Source organism: Lipotes vexillifer, unplaced genomic scaffold (genome assembly GCF_000442215.2).
Source record: "Lipotes vexillifer unplaced genomic scaffold, Lipotes_vexillifer_v1.1 scaffold860, whole genome shotgun sequence".
Classification (NCBI taxonomy): Eukaryota; Metazoa; Chordata; class Mammalia; order Artiodactyla; family Lipotidae; genus Lipotes; species Lipotes vexillifer.
Window position 1 is genome coordinate 1,801,925 of NW_006789568.1, and position 21,501 is coordinate 1,823,425.

The following is a 21,501-nucleotide window of genomic DNA, read 5'->3' on the forward strand; positions in this document are numbered from 1 at the left end:
TCCTTCCCTCCCTCCCTCCCTCCCTCCCTCTCTCTCTCTCTCTCTCTCTCTCTCTCTCTCTCTCTCTCTCTCTCTCTCTCTTTCTCTCTCAAGAAACAGAATCCTGCAGTAGCTTTCCATCAGGTGTTGAAAGGAGAACATCTTATCCTGGCCTCCCTACCATGTCATGCATGTTCTGGCTCCTTACCCTTCTAAGTTCATTCCAGAGCTTTTACCTTTACCTGCTGTGCTTCAACACAATTGACTTAGAGTTTCTTGTTGCCTCTAGTTAGAATGCACATTCTCCTCTCCATTTATTTGCCTCTTGCTTTCTGACTTCCAGAGTTCTTAAATTTGAGTTTTGCCTTAAAGCAAATGTTACTAATATAAAATTCCATTGCTTCAGAATATTTTGAAGACTTTTTTATTTTTTTAACATTCGTTACTGATATTTTAACTAAAATTTAGATCATAACGTAACCCTTCTAGTATGCTGACCCTGGAGTGCCTTTGAAGGGGAAGTCTTTTTCTGCAGCTGCTCCTGGGCCTCTCCCTGTTCAGTTCCTTTTGGGGGGCTTTGGATCTGTGCCTCTCTTTTGCTTCTCCAGGTTGGAGTGTCTGGTTGCTGGCCATAGTCAAAAGTGGCCATAGTCAAACGTGGCCATAGTCAAAAACCTTTAGTGTGAACACTGGATTTCTACAGTAATATCTATTGATTTACTCACCAATTATATATTGAAGATCTGTGCCAGGGCTGTGTTAGGTTCTTACATGATGAAGATGAATAAGTCAGTCACAACATCTGTAGCCAAGAGTGTTCATAAGTGAGAACAGTGGCTATCAAACTTCTGATCACAGCCCATAGGGAAAAAAAAAAGATTTTTATGTCACTACTCTGTACACTTATTAATGTGCAGGTATATCTGAAACAAGTTTCACAAAACATTTGGTGCCATGTACATGTTTTCTTTCTGTTTCTTTTCTAATATGTAAATGTTGATCTTGACCTAGTAATTGATTTCACAATCCAGTAATTGATTTTACAATCCACTGATGGGTTGAGACCTACTATAGTTTAGAGAGCAATGAAAACTCCTAGGTGAGGGGAATTATTCCTGGCATTTCTGTTGTAAATCCAAAGAAAAATTGTGTTGTGTATTACTGTATATAAATTGTATTTTTACCACCTACTCAGAAATTGGGATGGGTTTCTATCTTGCATGTTTCAGCGCTGAAAGCTCATCACTTGGAGCTTGGCATGCTTGCTCTAATCCATTTCCTGACTTCCAATTATAGGGGCTGAGCCTCAGTCAGACCCACTTAAGGGGAAAATCCATGGGAAGCTCTGCTTCCTGTCAGGTATTGCCTTTGCCCTTAAGTTAATTTTAGACTAACCTAGTGTAGCTTCTATCCATGAATATTTAATAAGAAAGAAAAATGTCCTTTAATTTCAGATGAACCTCACCCCAAGTAAATCATATATCAAATGTTTTTTTCCAAACTATAATTAGTGTGTAATAAGGATATAAACTGTTCACTAATGATTTGTCTAAATTTAGTCTATGTCATCCTTATGCTTTTATTTCTACTATCTTTACTTCACTTTTCATTTTTTTCCCACTATTAGCTTTCCAAAATTTAAATTCCAGCCATGTTATTTGACATATAAGCTAAAAAACAGGGTTTTACTACAGCTTATTTAAAACAATTTTTTTTTTTTTTTTTTTTTTTTGGCTGTGTTAGGTCTTAGCTGCAGTGTGCGGGATCTGCAGTGAAGCACGTGGGCTTCTGTCTAGTTGTTGCGGGCTCCAGGGCGCATGGGCTCTGTAGTTTGTGGAACGCGGGCTCTCTCGTTGAGGCGCGTGAGCTCAATAGTTGTGGCGTGTGGGCTTAGTTGCTCCGCGGCATGTGGGATCTTCCCCGGTCAGGGATCGAACCCACGTCCCCTGCATTGGAAGGCAGATTTTACCACTGGACCACCAGGGGAGTCCCAACTACAGCTTATTTTTAAACTCATGGTGTATTAATAGCAATAGAAACACCTAATTTTTGGATAGAGAGTTAAACAGTTTTCAGAGCTCTTTTATGTTCCATTTAATTTTACATTTCTCATCCCCTTTAGGAAGACATACTTATACACTACCTCCCTGTAATTGTTATGTGTCACTATAAAATCCTACCATAAGATTTAATTTTACTCCTTTCTGTTTTGTCCTACTTCTCTAATTTCTCCATAATCTCCAAATTTATAAATCACTTTTAAGATTGGGAGAATTATACATTTATTTAGTTACAGTAATAACTCTGGAGTACAGTACAACATTCAGCTTCAAGGGCAGGAGGGGAGAACAGCAGCTAAATAAGGAACCTTTCTCACCTTAGGGAATCTCTTATAATGCTGACACCACCTTCTTCCACTAGATGGCACTAGTTTCTAAAGATGCCTGATTTTTTTTTTTTTTTAATAAATTTATTTATTTATTTATGGCTGAGCTGGGTCCCGGTTGCTGTGTGCAGGCCCTCTCCAGTTGCAGTGAGTGAGGGCCACGCCCCGTTGTGGTGCGCAGGCCTCTCACTGCGGTGGCCCCTCTTGATGCGGAGCACGGGCTCCAGGCACGTGGGCTTCAGCAGTTGTGGCACGTGGGCTCAGTAGTTGTGGCTCGCAGGCTCTAGAGCTCAGGCTCAGCAGTTGTGACGCACAGGCCCAGTTGCTCTGCGGCATGCGGGATCCTCTCAGACCAGGGCTCGAACCCGCGTCCCCTGCATTGGCAGGCAGATTCTCAACCACTGTGCCACCAGGGAAGCCCTGATTTTTTTTTTAATAGGTGTTTTGGGTTTGGGGTGTAAAGGTGGGGCGGGATGTGAAGGTCTAGGATTCATTTTCCTTTCAGATATAAGTACTAAATTGCTTTTAGGCTCTTTCAGTTTATTCAGTGGTATTTCTTTCCTTCACCCCTTTACTCCCAGGGAGAGTTGGACCAGGAACGACTGACCAGGCAGCAGGAACTCACAGCCTTATACCAGATGCAGCACCTCCAGTATCAGCAGTTCTTAATACAGTAAGAGCAGTAATGCGGTTGGGTGCACTACGGCACCAAAAGGGCCTTTAGATATAATCTGCTCCCAGATTTCACCGTTTACAGCAGAAAACTTAATAGGCTACTTCAGTCTTCAAATCCAGCTAGTGGCATGTTACCATTATACATTCTAAGTTTGGTCTTACCTTGTTTCTTAAATACCAGAAGTTTGTAGAAAATGACACATAACTATATTTTTGCAAGATCTTTAGCTCCTAAAGCAAGAATCAACAAACATTTTAAGAACTAAGTGTCTTCTAAATGGCTCAACTTTGAATGCTGCAGAGAAAAGACAGATGAGGGGGCAGGAAAGAAGTAAAAGTTTATACTATTAGTAGTGGTATGGAATGATGGTAGTCACTTAGGTTGTGGGTCCCTTTCATAGAATAAGTAAGATTTGCTATCATCTGGTGCAGAGGTTGGCAAACTGGCTGGCTACCTGTTTTCATAAGCAGAGTTTTATTGGAACAGAGTCATACCCATTTGTTTGTGTGTTATCTATGGCCACTTTTGCACTACAGAGGCAGAATTGAGTAGTTGTGAATGTCCTGCAAAGCCCAAAATATTTACTGTCTGGCTCTTTACAGAAAAAAAATTGTCCACCTCTGATCTAGTGAAAAAAAATCTTACCTAAAATTTTCCAGGCTGAAACGTATAAATTTGAGGATTTTTATACAAGTGATTTTATTTTTGCAAAGAGTTCTTCATGTGGAAATAGCTGTTAGTTTGAATCTATTTCTCACCTGTTTTCTAATAAAAGGTTACTATCATCTTAAGGGAACTTTCCAGTTTTGGGCATTTCATTAATTTTTTTTTTTTTTTCTGTTCTCTTTCCACTCAGAAGCATGCCATCTATTAGTTCAGTTCTTTCTAGAATAAAGTACAGAACTGTTTGTGTGACTATTATGAAGAATTGTAAAAATATATTTCATAGCTATTTCTAATGGTGTTTTTTGTTGGGGGGGCCTGAACTTCGCTTTTAATGTCTCAGTAAAGTGAACTAAATGTGGATAGACAGGTTATATACTGTGTTTTACTTTTTGAAGACAACAGTATGCACAAGTTCTGGCTCAACAACAGAAAGCAGCACTGTCTTCCCAGCAGCAGCAACAGTTGGCACTTCTTCTCCAGCAGTTCCAGGCACTAAAGATGAGGTTGGTGGTCGTTTCCATGATGTGTCACATTGTGTGTGTCTGTTTTAAAGAAAGAGAGGAAAGGAAATGTTTTGTGTGTTGTGTGTAAAAATAGAATATAGGTTTTAAAAATAATAATAATTAAGTAAAGCATTTATTTGGTCTTTTTACTCAGAGGATAAATTTTGAATAATAACCAAAGAATACTAAGAATGCTTGAAAAGCAGTGTAGGCTCATGGAATCAGCAACAACAAAAAAATGTAGTCGAGAAGTTTAATCTCATTTTTACCTGTGATGTCTCAAGAAAGATATTAACAATGCCACACAGGGTTATAATTTTCCAGACCCAAAAGCCATTAAGGTAGGTCTAAGGAAAAGGAAATTATGCTAAAAGTCTTAAACTTCTGCTCTTTCAAGTTGACATTCAGGGTAGTATGTGTTGTGTCTCCTACAAGGAGATGGGCAAGTTGGTAGGTCTCCTGCACGCCTCCTGCAGAGGTGTCAGTCACTGCTGTTAAAAACTTTACTGTCCAGTTTAACCAGAACCTTTTATATTTCTCTTTTGAGCCATAACCCATTCTGCAGGTAGGCAGGTTAGGTGTTCAGGTCTCCATTTTAAAGATGGGCAAACTGGGACTCAGAGTGGCTAAAGGACTTGGTTGACATAATACACAGAACACTTCAGAGACAGAATTAAAATGCAGACCTTTTGACTTAAGGTCTGTGAGTTTTTTCATGATAACATGATGCCTCTGTGACTCTCATTGAGATGTTCTGGATTTTTTAAAGACAGTATGCATATCCATTATTTGGAAATCAAAATTAGCTAATAACTCGAGGGTCCAGAAGTGTGATTACCTTGCCTCTATCCTTTTTCCTTTCCTAAATGTTTTGGTAGTGTTATGTTTTAGTTAAAACAATGAAGTTTTCTGGCCAAATAACCTCAGAAACCTACAAATAATCTGGAAATATCTCTTTTATTTTCGTGGATGACAAGAACAAGTTAATTTTCTAATTTCCCTTTTGCAGAATATCTGATCAGAACGTCATTCCCTCAGTAACTAGGTCTGTGTCAGTGCCAGATACTGGTTCTATCTGGGAACTCCAGCCAACAGCCTCACAGCCTACAGGTAAAACCTTGGATTGGCCTTTAGTGTAGCTCCAAGGGTTTAGACTCGTATAACTTATAATTCCGTTTTTTAAAAAATATATCAGTTTTTCGATGTGTTTTGTATTGGACATTAATAAAAAGTGAGTTTTTTGTTTTGTTTTGAAAATAGCTGTTAAGGAGTTGCTAGAAATTACTTAGTAGGTAGAGTTCTTGAACTTGAGTCAGCCTCTCTTTTTTTATGTTGTTCTAACCACTGTAGAAAAGTCTTTTGAATTGTTTTTATTCTCTTCACCAGAGTGAGAAAAAGCGTAAGTTAAAAACATAAGTAACAATGATCTATTCTTTTGAGTCGAGGGTTGATGAGTAGTTTAACACTGCAGGTACCCAGAAATTTTGGGAATAGAAAAGGCTACCCTTACCTCATTCACTCATCTTTTTGCATCAAATTGGAAAATTTAGGGCTGGGATTTTTGAAACATTTTGATATTGGTGCAACGCTTCTGTTTCTTAAGGTCTGATCCATGCAGAGGTGTGGGTAGTTTGAACCATAGAAAGTCCTTACAAGAGGTAAGGACCATGGGCTCTGATGGAGTTTTCTTTGAGCCATTGAGCCATTCATGTCATAGTTCTCTTGCTAACATTGACCCTGGGGATTATGGCAGGAGAAGGACTGATTATTATCTCTTATCAACTCAACTTCCCATGCTGTATGTACCTTATTTTTTCTTGGGAGTCATTTATAGTTGTTAGGATGTTAAAATAGTCTTCACTTTTTAAAAAACTATAAATACCTTATTAAACACTTTCTCTCTTCAGGTATGATGCAATTAAGGTCCTTTACAAACAGTCCATTGGTTTTATGCAGACAATAATTTATAGTCCATAAATAGACTATAATAGGAATGTAGGAAATAGAGAATGCTGAAAAGTGGTGTCAGCAAACCTTACAGGCAATAGGAAAACAGGCTCAGAAGCCTTTATCTGTTCATTTACTTTGATATCAGACCCTGTGCTGCCTTTCAGGTCAGCAGGACCCAGTGTCATTTGTGAGACCTGCCTAGCCTTTCCAGAGTACTCCCAGCTCCAGCTGTTCTCTCTCTCTCTCTCTCTCTCTCTCTCTCTCTCTCTCTCTCTCTCTCCCCCCCCCTCATTGAAATGCAATTCATGTAACATAAAATTAAGCATTTTAAGATGAACAATTTAGTGGCATTTAATACATTCACAATGTTGTGCAACCACTGAGTTCTCTCTAGTTCTACAGCCATACCTCTCTTAACCCCTCTCTCCACTTCGTATGCAGTAAGACGTTGTGTGGCTACTGGAAATACCGTTGGCTTTGGGATCTATATACAGTGGGATTTAAATCCTGGCATGGCCATATGCTTGCCATGTGTCCTTGGGAATATGTTACAAAACTATCTCTGACCCTTATTAGCTTGTTCATCTGTAAAAATGGGGATATGAACAGATACGGGTTTTTTTGAGGATGAAATTAGTTCCCAGTAAATGCCTGGTACTTTCTTCTAGATGTGTTGAAGGGTATTGATATAAACTAGAGCCCACTGGTAGTTCAGTCTACTTAGAAGCAGAACAGATATAGGTGATGGAGCTCATCCAGGGACAGGGAAACAGCTTTTTTCATTATGCTTCTGGATATTTAGCAATGTACGTAAGCTCTGATATGCCTCACATTTTTCCCCTCGTGTCTTATAGTTTGGGAAGGTGGTAGTGTATGGGATCTTCCCCTTGACACCACAACTCCAGGACCTGCCCTTGAACAGCTTCAGCAGATGGAGAAGGCCAAAGCTGCAAAGGTCTGAAACTCATTCTTCCATAGCAGTGCATGCTTTCCAACTGCAGGTCATAGACGTTTGTTTATTCGTGTCTCTATTTCTCTAGCTCCTTATACATGTTTCCTTTTAGTTCACGGCTACGTAGCTGGTTTAAGCACACTCATACTCTGTCATTATTGTGCCGCCTTCTCCCCAAAAAGACCTCACAACAATTTAAAGTAACAAGTTTAAATTAAATCAATTAAAATAGGTTTGTTGACACATTAATGATCATGGTGGTATGTTACGTTATTCATGGTATAAATGCTTGTAAGATCATAAGAAAATATCCACTACATAGCTTATTATAAGACCCTTGATCTGAGGCTTGAGTTCCCACATTGAATCTTTATGGTGGTGTTTGTTTACGCCTCTTAGTGCCTAAGACATGCAGCTGAAATGCTCAACATTAGTATTACATTCTGTGTTCTATTCACATCTTCTGGAGGAGCTAGGAATCTTGAATTTTGGTTTTACTACTTGTCAGAAGAGGTTGTCTGTGAACACTTAGTGTTATTGAAATGATTTCTGGGTTCTAATGCCTCCGAGAGAATCTTGTTCCTATTTTATGTTTAGTGCATTCTTATCCCGAGGTAGTGACAGTATCCTTAAGAGTGCCCAGAATATGAAATGAGTTCAGAGTCAGGATTTGTCTCCATATGAGTGACAGACCATAATTCAAACAATTCTTGAGTTTGTTCTTGTTCCATAGCGCTTTGTGCTGGGAACACATAGATGATGAAAGTGTGCATTCTTGTCTGTGTGTGTGTGTGTGTGTGTGTGTGTGTTGGGGGCGTTGGGAAGATGATGACACAGGCAAGCAACAGAAGGAAGCACATGGGCCAGCTACTTAGCAGGAGAGGTGGGGATCAGGAATTGGGTGACACTTTGGATGGATGGTAATACCTGAGCTCGTTTCACTTGAAGGGTAGTAGGATTTAGCTCAGTTGAAGGGTTTTGGGTTGACAGAGTAGAAGGAGGTGAAAATTAAACTGCAGTTGGAGGAAACAAGACCTGTAAAGGCTAGAAGTGTATGAGAACATCCTGGCACAGCAAACAGTTAAATAATTTGGTCCAGTCTAGAGCTGGTGTGTCTGAGGAATAAATGATGAGAGAGATTAAAGAAGATGAGGCAGGCCAATCAGGAGGATCCTTACCCGTGTCACGTTAAAGACTTAGGATTTATTTTCAAGGTGAAGGATGGTATTAAATGTAAGCCTGGGAGTGATTTTTTTTGGTGGAGGTTGGATGTTGAACTGGGGACTCTGGGCAAAATAGGATGCTGGGAAACCAGGTAAGAGACTGTTAGGAATGTGAATGAGAAAGTAAAGGCCTGAATTATATGTGTGGCAATAGGACTGGAGATTAGGGGCTGGATTGGACTAGTATTTGGGAATTATACATGATAGAGTTTGTTAAGTGGTTGGTCTTCAGATTTTAAAGAACTTCTGTAATCTTTCAGCAACGTTGCGGTTGAAACCTTGTTAGACACATGGTTAGATCTTCAATCAGAAAATCCTTTTTAGGGATGAGCAAAGAAATGCCATCCCAAGAGAATTCTGATGTTACTCTCAACACAGGCCACTCTCCCACATATAGGAGATGTGCAGTAGTAGTATGGAGCGAAGAGACAGGTAAAAAGTAGGGGTGAGTGCATCCAGCTTAGAAGAGCATAAAACTTTCTGGTTACTATGACATAGCAGAGCTTAGAGCTCTCACAGAGCTGCTTTCATCAGCCACTTGCACTACACGTTAACTGAGTGAATGGTAGTGTCTCCACCTTCCGGTGTCTGCACTGACCAGCTCCTAACAGTACTGGTCAGTGATGTTGGAGTGTTCTGTGGTTGACCTCAAGTTTCTAAGAGCACCCTTGTGTAACCACAGCTAGAGCAGGAGAGAAGAGAGGCAGAAATGAGGGCAAAACGGGAAGAGGAGGATCGAAAGAGGCAAGAAGAACTCCGGAGACAACAGGAGGAAATTCTTCGGAGACAGCAGGAGGAAGAAAGGAAAAGGCGCGAGGAAGAAGAGCTTGCCCGAAGGAAACAGGTATGTCTGAGGACTCTGCTTGTACGATTAGCACTGAAGGAGGGCCTGCGGGATACCTAGCTCACTCCCGTCATTTCACAGGTCATAGTTCTCCTGGAGAAGGCTTCCCTAAGGCATCAGGGAGTTAGCAGGATTGGGATTAGAATTTTAGGAGACTCACTCACTTCCCTTTAGGAAAAATGTCTGTCACCCAGTAACACCCACTGGAGGGATATTCTTCAGTCCTAGTAACTCATTGGAATTGATTGCTTTTACATATTTCCTGGGGTTTTATAAACCAGTTAGATTTCAGAAGTAATTAAGTCCTGAAGTATTTATAACCAGTGACACTGAATGTTTTTCATGTTTTGGGGCCACTTGTATTTCTTTTTTGGGAATTCTCTATTATGTGCTTGGACCTTTTTCTACTGGGATTTTTAAAGATCCCATTTGAAAGAATCCACTCTGAAACAGCCCCAGTGTCTAGACTTTGCTTCACATTTCCTTCTTGTTTTTTGCCCTAAGAAGAACTCTGAAAAAAGGCATCCGTGTCCTTGCTGAGATTGGATTAGACCTACTAGTATTTCTTAGAGTCACACTCTACATTAGCAATGTAAGGACTTAAGAAGTATTGCAGTGAAGAAATCTGTTTAATTCTGTGTTGCTAATTATTTCTTCCTAAGTTATTTTGACAGTGGGACCCTTTTCTGTATATTTAATATCCGTGAGACTTTAGTTCTGGGAACGTGTTCTGAGACACGTGGCTTTATTCAATACTTTTGACTGGAAAACTTCTCTACCTCACCAGGCATTTTTGGTGGTTATGTTGGTTTGACTTCTCTATGCTTTAGGTTCTCATTTGATTAAAAAAATAGGGACCGATGGTAGCAACAGAGAAACTGAAGCCTGCGTCCTTTTTAGTGTTAATCAGGAAGTGATGTAGCTAATGTAGAAACCAGGATGGACTTTGAACGTAGTGCTATTTAACTATTAATATTTTTAATACAAATTATTTTAACTCTTAATGTACCTACTCCCCAGCTCACATATATACTTTTTGCCCTAGATCCTGGTTAGATACTTTTTATATATACTGTTAACAGGATCTTAGCAGCACATAGCCTGTTTCTTTCCAAATTATGATGTAATATATTAATTGAGATGGACGCACGTGTGTGCACACACACTTGTTTTTTTTTTAATTTAGGAGGAGGCTCTGCGACGCCAGAGGGAGCAGGAAATTGCATTACGGCGACAACGAGAAGAGGAAGAAAGACAGCAGCAAGAAGAAGCTCTTAGAAGACTGGAGGAAAGGAGAAGAGAAGAGGAAGAAAGGCGGAAGCAGGAAGAATTGTTACGCAAGCAGGTGGTCAGATGGTTTGCTCTTCTCATTGCTTCTTTGAAGCTAGGAATTAGTGATTAAGAAAGTATTAGGGTATTAGGAGAGCCTATCTAAAACTTTTTCAGGTTGCTCCAAATTACCAAAAGAGATCTAACTGACTCTTAGTACTTTTGTGATAACCATCCCACATGTAATTATAAAAGCTGAACGAAATGTCGAGGAATCAAAACAAACAAAAAACGAGGGCACCAGAGAAAAATTGAAGGCCTGCTCTTAAAAAACCAAACGTGAGATCTGGAGGTTGACAACTTTTTGCCTTAGGGTACTCCCTGGTTCACACTTTTAGAGTGCACAGTTCCTTGCTGCTTAGTAAATCCATAAGTTGATGGCAGCGATGACCATTATCTGATTCTGCTGTAACCATGCCATTCTGCTGTTACGGGCAGCCAGAACCCCTAAAGCCTTTCATTTTAATGTTTAAGAACAGAGGTAGATAGTTTTATTAGTAGATTTTCTTTTTAGATCAGTTGGAGATTTTCAGAAAAATTGGGATGATAGTGCAGTTTCCCCTATTATTATTTTACATTAGTATGGTACATTTGTTATAATAAACCAATATTGACACATTAATAAATCAATATTGATGTATTATTATTAACTGAAGACCATAGTTTATTAACATTGCTTCAGCTTTCCCCCAGTGTCCCTTTTCTGTTCCAGGATCTTATCCAGAATATTGCATTTAGTTGTCATGTCTCCTTAGCTTGTTCTTGGCTGTGACAGTTTCTCAGACTTTGTTGTGTTTGATGACCTTGGCAGTCTTAAGGAATACTGGTCAGTGGATTGTAGGGTAGCCCTCTATCGGAGTTTGTTTGAAGTTTTTCTCACAATCAGACTGGAGTTATGGGTGTTTCAGAAGAAGATCTCAGAAGTTAAGTACCATTTTCATCACATACCAAGGGTACATATTACCAACATGATTTATGGTTATTGATGTTGACATTGATGACCTGGCTGCAGTAGTGCTTGTCAAGTATCTCCACTGTAAAGTTACTCTTTTTCCCCCTTACTGTACTCTTTGGAAGGAAGTTACCATGTACAGCAGTCCACACTTAGGGGTGTAGGTTTTTGTTTGTTGGTTGGATTGACACGAAGCTGGAGATTACCTGCTTTTGCTTAAGTTCTTGATTGAAACTCTTTGAGAAATCTAAATTCTTTAGAGGTAGAAAGATAAGTTCCAGGTTAGATTCTTTGGTTTATTCATTTAACATTTAATAAATTTTGTTAATATACCATATGCCAGTTGTTAATGATTGTTTGCTGGTAGAGTCCAAAACTTTAAAAGAAATTGCTTCTGTACTCAAGAAGCTCACAGACTATGTAGGTGATGATTTTACAAGAAATAAATGCCACATTTTGGATGCTTTCAGCTGAAAAATCAAAATATTCACCTAAAAATGGCTTAAACATTAGATAACGTTATTGCCTCACACATATCAAGGTGTTCTTTGGAAATAAGGCAGTTAAACATAAATTTCAGTGACTCAGTGATATCATTAAGGATCCAGGTCCTTTGCATGCTTCTCCTCTGTCATCTCCTGGTGTGTTGACTTTTCCACCTCATGGTGCACACTCTGCTCTACCATTTCTTGGTATGTTGACCTTTTTTTTTTGGCTGCATTGGGTCTTAGTTGTGGCACATGGGATCTTCATTGCAGTGTGTGGGCTCTTTGTTCCGGCACGCGGGCTTCTCTCTAGTTGTGGTGCGTGGGCTCAGTAGTTGCAGCTCGCAGGCTTAGTTGCCGGCAGCACATGGGATCTTAGGTCCCCGACCAGGGATCAAAACCGCGTCCCCTGCATTGGAAGGTGGATTCTTAACCACTGGACCACCAGGGAAATCCCAGTGTATTGACTTTTGAGTTCATATTTTTTGCCTCATGGTTAGGAGTTTTGGATATCATACCATACCCTGTACCCAAAAAGGGAGTGGCCCTTCTCTCATGCTTCTTTCCTTTTGTCTGGGAAGAATATCTTTTCTGGAAGCATCCCTTTGGCCTAAATCACATCACATGGCTGTCCCTGTTTACACTGGAAGCTTAAAAAGCAAAATCTGGCATTTTAAACCTCTGATGTGACAGGAGGGTCTGTCTGCAAAGAAGCAACCTGAAAGGAATTTTTGCTGGATAGGTAGCAACAGTTGCTGCCACAGATGGGCTAAGAGCAAACATAGAGAGGAGGACAAGGTATACTTGGGCATAATCAAAAGGCAGAGGGGAAGTCTACCTCCTGAAGGCTAGGGAAGTACTCATAGAGTGGCTGGTGTCTGCCCTGAGTTCTGGAGAATGGAGGGGAATGTGCTGTCTGGATAAGCTATGTAGGGCTCCCCAAACCCCGGGATCTAATGCCTGATGATCTGAGGTGGAGTGGATATAATAATAACAGAAATAAAGTGCACAATAAACGTAATGAGCTTGAATCATCCCGAAGCCACCTCACCCCCACCCCCAGTCCTTGGAAAAATTACCTTCTGCGAAAACGGTCCCTGGTGCCAAAAAGGTTGGGGACCGCTGAGCTCTAGAGCATTGCAGGTGCAGTAATCAGACTGCATGGAGGAAGGGCAAGAAAATTCCACGGGGCACATGGAATGGTTTTGAGGGAGGGAAGCAGAAGGAAAATGAGCCAAGGTACTGCAGAAAGTAGTAGAGGGGTAGAGGATGGGTCAAGGAGAGACCTTTGAAGGGGCCTGTGAGCCATAACGGGTGAGAACCTGGGATGGAATTAAGTGGTTTTGTAAAGTTGCTTTGGGTCCGGAACTGGCTGAGGCTTGCCTGGTAATCCATATTCTTGCAGGTCCTGACAGCTCTTTGCACTCAGCACCCTGAAAAGCTATCTCTGCCTCAATGTTGGAACAGTTTCCAAGAGACTTGCCTGCAGTTTGTGGTGATCTCTAAGAGATCAGTACTTGCACAGATGTTCAAAGTGACATTCCTTTTATGTAGAAATTAGCAAATAAATTAAACATGATAATTATCCTGTAAGCATGCCTCTGACTGAAGCCTTGAAAAGTGATTCAGATTTTTTTTTAAAACACAGTTAAATTTTATTATCATTTACTTTTCCTTCTGGGAAGGAAGAGGAGGCTGCGAAATGGGCCCGGGAAGAAGAAGAAGCCCAGCGTCGATTAGAGGAGAACCGGCTGCGAATGGAAGAGGAGGCAGCCAGACTCCGGCACGAGGAGGAGGAACGGAAGAGGAAAGAGCTGGAGCTCCAGCGGCAGAAGGAGTTAATGCGCCAGAGGCAGCAGCAGCAAGAGGCTCTCCGGAGGTTGCAGCAGCAACAGCAGCAGCAGCAGCTGGCGCAGATGAAGGTGAAGCCTAGACACCAGCTAGACCCCACGCCAGACCATCCGTAGGAGCTACTTGTTAGCGTTTTTGTTTAGTTAAGTTGATGCTGGCAGTGCAGTAGCAGTGAAACTGTGTACATTTTTTAGGTTAAATATTGCTACCTTCGTTTTTTGATCAAGGAAACAATACGATGCATTGTACTTTGTGTTAAGCATTTAAACAAGGGAAGAATAAATAAAAGAGGGTGGGACACGAGCAGTGATGCAGGCAAAACCAAGTAAGTCTGTATGGTTCATAAATTTAAACACTGGAGTGCCTACTCTGTATCATTTCAGCACTGCTAAGACAAAGATAAGTGAGGCAAGGCAACTGTCCTCAGAGAGCTCATAGACTTTTGAGGGCAAGAAACATAAACATTTGGATGTGTAAGTAGGAACCATCATACAGGGCTTGGAACATAGCTGACTGTGGGGGTTTATTGAAAGTTGGATTGAGGTGATGTGTGCAAAATGTTGTTTTTAGGAGGATTCAAAGCATTATTTGAAATAAGTAGAAAGTGAGACTGGGAGACCAGTAAAGAGAGTGTGATGGTGGTGGTAAGAATGAGTAGGGCCAGAGGATGAGAATTGGCATAATAGCAGTCAGCAAGACTTAGTGGTTCTCTGGATCTGAGGGACAAGGGCAGAAGTTGGAATGGCTCTTAGATGGTAAGCCTCCAGTGACTGGGAAAGTAGTGGGACTGTTGATGAACTCTGAGTAATTGGAGAGGGAGGAGCAGGTTTATGGTAGAGTCTGCATAACTTCTCATGGGGTGTATGGCTAGCCATAAGGCTTAGTGTCCCCTGTCTTCAGGGAGCTCATGGGATAAAGACATAAACAGAAAATTAGAATACAGCGGGGTGGGTGTAGTAAGAGAGGGGGCATGAAGCAGTAATTCTCAGGGTGTGATCACCTGGGAATTTGTTAGGAATGCACATTCTTGGGCCCTACCCCAGACCTACTGAATCAGAACCTCTTAGGACTGGGACGCAGCAATCTTGTTTGAATAAGCCCTCCAGGGATTCTGATGCTCACTGATATGTGAGAACCACTGTCCACCTGAGAAGTTAGGGAAGGCTTCCTGAAAGAAGATAACTTCTAAACCTGTGTCATTAAGGGAGGGAAAAATTAAATTTAAAGGAAAAAAAAAAGTCAAACAGACAGTTTGGGGAATAGAGGGTGTTTGTGAGAGCAGAATGAAGTTGCTGGAGAGTGAGGTATGAGATAAGTGTGGGCAGGGTTGATATCACCATGGGCTGTATATACTCTATTAAGAAATTAGGACCTAGAGTGGTAAAAAGAATTTTCAGCTAGGAAATAACACTGCTAGATTTACAGGAGGGAATAAGTCACTTTGAGAGCTAAATAGGAGATGGACTTGAACAAAACTGGAGGTCAGTAGACCATTTGAGAGGGGGTGATGGAGTTGTCTAGGCAAGGAATAGAAAAGTTTGATCTAAGCCTAGGCGTGGCAAGATTGGAAAAGAGGAGTTGGAGAAGCTGCTAATAACTGAGTGCTTGCTTTGTGTCAGGCATGTACTGACAGTTTTCCATTTTTTTTCACAACCACCCTTATAAAGCTTAGGTATTAACACCTGTGTTTTACCAAAGAGGAGAAATGTTAAGAAGCTAAGTCGCTTGCCTTGGGTCCAGCTGAGAGTTGATAGCACAGCCCTGTATTAGAACCCATGAGTCTGTGGCTCCAGGGCCTCGAAAAGGCTGTCAAAAGACTTTCTTAAGAGGCCCTACATCCCAGGATGTGATGACTGATCAGAATATGAGGATGAGAGAGAAGACAAAGGCAGGGGTAACTTCCAGATCTCTAACTCCTCTGTGTCTTTTGTGTGTCTGGTTTTGCCCTCCTATCCTCCCATGAAGACTGTAGAGCTACTTTATGAATAAGCATTCTGATTGAAGATAAAGAGCTCGAGATGGTTATGAGGAATTGCTGAAGGCTCTCGTGAGAAAAAAGCTTTTTAAAACGGCTTTATTTAGATATAATTCACATACCATGCAATTCAATCAGTTAAAGTATACAATTCAGTGGTTTTTAGCATATTTATAGATAGGTGCAACCATCAACACAGTAGATTTTAGAACATTACCACCCCGCAAACCCTCTGTCACACCCCAGCCCCTATTTTCCCCTAACTTAGGGCTAAGTAACCCCTAATCTACTTTCTGTCTTTATTCTGTCTTGCCTATTTCTAGACATTTCAGATCAATGGAATCATATAATATGTGGTCTTTTGTGACTGGCTTCTTTAATTTAGCATAATGTTTTAAGGTTCGCTTGTAACATATATCAGTACTTTTCCCCCTTTTTTATAATTGAATAATATTCCATTATGTGGATATGCCAGGTTCTGTGTATTCATTCATCAGTTGGTAGACATTTGAGCTGTTTCTACCTTTTGGCTTTTATGACTACCGCTGCCTTAAATATTCATGTACAAGTTTTATGTGGACACACACACACACACACACACACACACACACACACACCACACACACATTTATATATATTTAGAAGTGTAATTCCTGGGTCATACAATAACAGTGTGTTTAATGGTTTGAGGAACTGCCAGACTGTTTTCCAAAGTGGCTGCTCCATTTTACGTTGAGTGTATGAGGGTTCAAGTTTCTCCACATCCTCATCAACCCGTATTATCTGACTTTTTGACTAGCCGTCCTAGTAGGTGTCAAGTGATAACTTGTGATTTTGGGTTGCGTTTCCCTGGTGACTTGTGATGTTGAGCATCTTTTTATGTATTTATCGACCATTTGTATATCTTCTTTGAAGAAAAGTCTATTTAAATCCTTTGCCTATTTTTTTAAAATTATTATTTAATTATTATTTAATTATTTATTTTATTTATTTATTTTTGGCTGCGTTGGGTCTTCCTTGCTGCGTGCGTGCTTTCTCTAGTTGGGGCGAGCGGGGGCTACTCTTCGTTGCAGTGCATGGGCTTCTCATTGCATTGGCTTCTCTTGTGAGGAGCACGGGCTCTAGGCACATGGGCTTCCATAGTTGTGGCTCGCGGGCTCTAGAGCGCAGGCTCAGCGCAGGCTCAGTAGTTGTGGCGCACGGGCTTAGTTGCGGCATATGGGAACTTCCCAGACCAGGGCTTGAACCCTTGTCCCCTGCATTGGCAGGCGGATTCTTAACCACTGCGCCACCAGGGAAGCCCTCCTTTGCCTGTTTTTAAACTGGGTTGTCTTTTTATTACTGAGTTTTTTAAGGGTTCTTTATATGTTCAGTATTTAAGTTCTGTATCAAATGATTTAAAAATATTTTCTATTATTTTTTTTCACCTCCTTGATAGTATCCTTTGATGCACAAAAGTTTTAAATTTTTTTTTTTTTTTTGCCGTACGCGGGCCTCTCACTGTTGTGGCCTCTCCCGTTGCAGAGCACAGGCTCCAGACACGCAGGCTCAGCAGCCATGGCTCCCGGGCCCAGCCGCTCCGCGGCATGTGGGGTCTTCCCGGACCGGGGCACGAACCCGTGGCCCCTGCATCAGCAGGCGGTCTCTCAATCACTGCGCCACCAGGGAAGCCCAAAAGTTTTAAATTTTGATGAAGTCCAAATTATCTGTTTTTGTTGTTGTTGCTTGTGCTTTTGTTGTCATATCTAAGAATTGCTAAATCTGAGGTCATAAAGTTTTACAGAATCCCATGTTTTCTTCTAAGACTTTGTAGTTTTAACTCTTTGATCCATTTTGAGTTAATTTTTGTAAGTTATGTGAGGTAAGGGTTTGACTTCGTTCTTTTGCATGTGATTTATCTGGTTGTCCTAGCACCATTTGTTGAAAAAACTGTTCTTTGTCCACTGAATGGCTGTGGTGCTCGTCTTAAAAATTAGACATGTGGGTTCATTTCTGCACTCTGAATTCTAGTCAGGTGATCTGTATGATCGCTATGCTAGTGACACACTGCTTTGACATTACTATTGCTTTGTAGTTAAGTTTGAAATCAGTGTGAGTCCTCCAAATTTGTTCTTTTTTTTCCATATTGTTTTGGCTCTCCTGTGTTTCAATTCCATATGAATTTTAGAATGAGTTTGTCAGTTTTCACAAAGAAGCCAACTGGGATTCTGATAGGGATTGCATTAACTCTGTAGATCAGTTTGGGGAGTTTTGACATCTTAATAGTATTAAGTCTTCTAATCCATAAACATGGGATGTTTTTATATTTATTTAGATCTTCTTGAATTTCTTTTCAGTGTTTTATAGTTTTTAGAGTATAACTTTTGTACTACTTTTGTTAAATTTATTCTTAAGTATTTTGTCTTTTTGATGCTATTATAAATGGAATTTTCAAAATTTCATTTTCAGATTGTTCTTTGCAAGTGTATAGATGTACAGTTGATTTTTGCATATTGATCTTGTATTCTGAAATCTTGCTGGACTGGTTAATTAATAGTGTCTTAGTGGATTCATTAGGATTTTCTGTACACAAGATCATGTTATCTGCAAATAGAGGTAGTTTTACTACTTTTTCCCCAAGTCTTTTATTTCTTTTTCTTGCCTAATTGCCCTGGCTAGAACCCCAGTACAGTGTTTAATAGAAATGGCAAGTGTGAATGTTCTTGTCTTATTTCTGATCTTGGGTTGATGTGGGGGAACACATCCAGTCTCTCACCATTAAATTTAATGTTAGCTGTGTGTTTTTTGTAGATGCCCTTCGTTAGGCTGAAGGAGGTGAGGATTTTTATGTCCATGTTCATAAGAGGTATTTGTCTGTAGTGTGTGTTTGTTTTCCCCTTGTGATTTCTTTGGTTTTGATGTCAGGGTAATGCTGGCCTTGAAGAATGAGTCAGGAAATGTTCCCTCCAGTTTTTTGGAAGGGTTTGTGAAGAATTTGTATTAATTCTTCTTTAAATGTTTGGTAGAATTCAGTGGTGATGAAACCGTTTGTGCTTGGGCTTTTATTTGTGAATAGTTTTTTGATTACTAATTCCATGTCTTTACTTTTAATAGGTCTGTTTGGATCATCTGTTTCTTCTTGAGGTAGTTTTGGGTAGTTTATATCTTTATAGAAATCTGTCTTTTTCATCTAGGTTATCTAATTGATTGGCAAGCACTTGTTCATAGTATTCCTTTATATTTCTTTTTGTTCCTGTAAGATCAGTAGTGATGTGCTTCTTTTATTTCTGATTGTAGTAATTTGAGTCTGTTGGGGTTTTTTCCTCATGGACAGTCAGGTTAAGTCGGTTTTGTTGATATTTTTAGAGAACTGGTTTTTGGTTTCATTGATTTTTCTCTATTTTTCACTTATCTAGTTCATTAATTTCTTCTTTCATCTTTATTATTTCTTGCCTTCTGCTTGCTGTAAGTTTAGTTTGCTCTTTTTCTCTAGTATCTCAGGGTAGAAGGTTAGTTTTGTATTCATTTGATATCTTTCTTCTTTCTCAGTTAGGCATTTGCAGTTATAAATTGCTTTAGCTGCTACCCATAGGTTTTGATTTCTTCTTTGATCCATTGGTTATTTAGGTGTGTTTTAGTTTCACTTATTTGAGAGTTTCCAAAATTTATTTCTTACTCATTTCTAATTTTGTTCCATTGTGATCAGAGAACATACTTTGTATATTTCTGTTCTTTTAAATGAATTATTGAAGTTTAGTTTTATGTCTTAGAATAAAGTTTTATTTCTGGCATAAAGTTTTACCTTCTTTAGGTCTATCCTGAAGAATGTTCCATGTTCACTTGAGAAGAACGTATAGTCTACTCTTGTTGAGTGGAGTGTTCAATAGATGTTTACTAGGTCTAGTCAGTTTATGGCGTTGTTGAAGTCTTCTAGTTCCCCACTGATCTTGTAGTTGTTTTGCCTCTTACTGAAAGTGGAGTATTGAAGTCTCCAGGTATTACTGTTGAATTGTATATCTCCTTCTATTTCTGCCATTTCTTGCTTCATGTACTTTCGTGCTCTCTTGTTAGGTGCATATATGTTTATAATTGTTATATATGTTCCTGCTGGATTGACCCTTTTATTATCATAAAATGTTCCTCTTTATCTCTATTAACATTTTTTCTGTTTTAAAGTATGTTTTGTCTGATAATGGTATAGTGATTCCAGCTCTCTTCTGGTTGCCTGATAAATCTTTGTTTATTCTTTTACTTTTGATCTGTTTATACCTTTGAATATAAATTACATCTCTTTTAGACAGTATAGTTCAATCTTATTTTCTTATCCAGTCTGATAGTCTCTGCCTTTTTATTGGATTCTTTAATCTATTCACATTTAATGATATTATTGATCTAGTTGGATTTATATCTGCCATTTTACTTTCTGTGTTTTACATCCTTTCTGTTTCTCTGTTCTTTTACTGCTTCTTTTTGCGTTAAGTAAATTATTTTCTAATGTAGCATTTTAATATCCTTAATGATTTTCATCACTATATTTTGCAGTTTGACACAGATATGCTACTCTCTTAAAGTTCTGTTCCTTTTTTCTCCTTTTTGTAGTATTTTTGTTGTATCACATCTTGTAAATGTTACAAATGCAATGATAAAATGTTATATTTATTCCTTTATATTATATTGTCTCTTAAAGACGCTGAGAGAAGGAAAGCAAGTATGTATGTATAGCTTTCGTTATATAACCTTATTTATCATTTCTGCTTCTCTTAATTTGTACCTGTGGATTCAAGTTACCATATGGAGTCATTAGCTTACTACAGCTTTGTTTTCACTTAACTCCTTTGTGCCATTTTTGACATATTAGATTTTTGTATGTTATAGGTCCAACAATATATATATACATTCTTTTATACAGTTGCTTTTAAAATGAGTTAAAAGAGGAAGAAATAAACATGTACTACTGTTTTTTATAATTACGTAATTAATTTTATTGGTGCTCTTAGCCTTCTCATGTGGATTCAGACTATTTTCTAGGGTCGCTTGCTTTTAGCCTGAAGAACTTCCTTTAGTATTTCTTGTAAGGTGAGTCTGCTGGCAACAGATTTTCTAATTTTATCTGGGAATGTCTTTATTTCGCCTTCATTTTTGAAAAGTAGCTTTACTGAATATAGAATTCTTGGTTGACAGTTTCTGTTCATTTGAAGACTTTGAATATCTTATCCCACTGCCTTCTGGCCTTCATTGTTTCTGATGAGAAGTCAGATGTTGATTTTATTGGGATTCCCTAGTAAGTGATAATTTGTTTTTCCTCCTTATTGCTGCTTTCAAGATTTTCTCCTGGTTTTTGGCTTTCAGCGTTTTTACCATGATAATGTCTATTTGTGGATCTCTTTGGGTTTATCCTATTTCAAGTTTGTTCAGCTTCTTGGATATGTAGATGAATGTTTTTTCTATAAATTTGAGATTTAGGTTACAATTTTTCTGCTCCTCTTTCCTCTTCTTCTGATACTTGCGTTATGCACATGTTGGTGCACTCAGTGGTATCTCACATTTCTCTAAGGCTCTCCATTTTTCTTTATTCTTTTTTTCTCTGTTCTTTGGATTGCATAATCTCTGTTGCTCTCTCTTCAAGTTCACTAAATTCTTTTGCCAGTTCAGATATACTTTTGAGCTCCTGCAGTGATTTTTCATTTCAGTTATTACATTTTTGAGCTCCAGAATTTCCTTTTGGTTCTTTTTTTTTTTTTTTTTTTTTGG

General features: G+C 39.3%; 1 protein-coding gene across 1 annotated transcript in view; it reads left to right on the top strand.

The window, feature by feature from the left end:
• The window catches only part of GIGYF2 (GRB10 interacting GYF protein 2), a 101,054-nt gene that overhangs the window by 60,544 nt on the left and 19,009 nt on the right, over positions 1-21,501 (top strand). Inside the window, 7 exon segments of the mRNA XM_007462768.1 lie at positions 2,947-3,038; positions 4,103-4,210; positions 5,220-5,320; positions 7,015-7,115; positions 9,018-9,179; positions 10,366-10,524; positions 13,631-13,867. Coding sequence (XP_007462830.1) covers positions 2,947-3,038; positions 4,103-4,210; positions 5,220-5,320; positions 7,015-7,115; positions 9,018-9,179; positions 10,366-10,524; positions 13,631-13,867 — 960 coding nt within the window.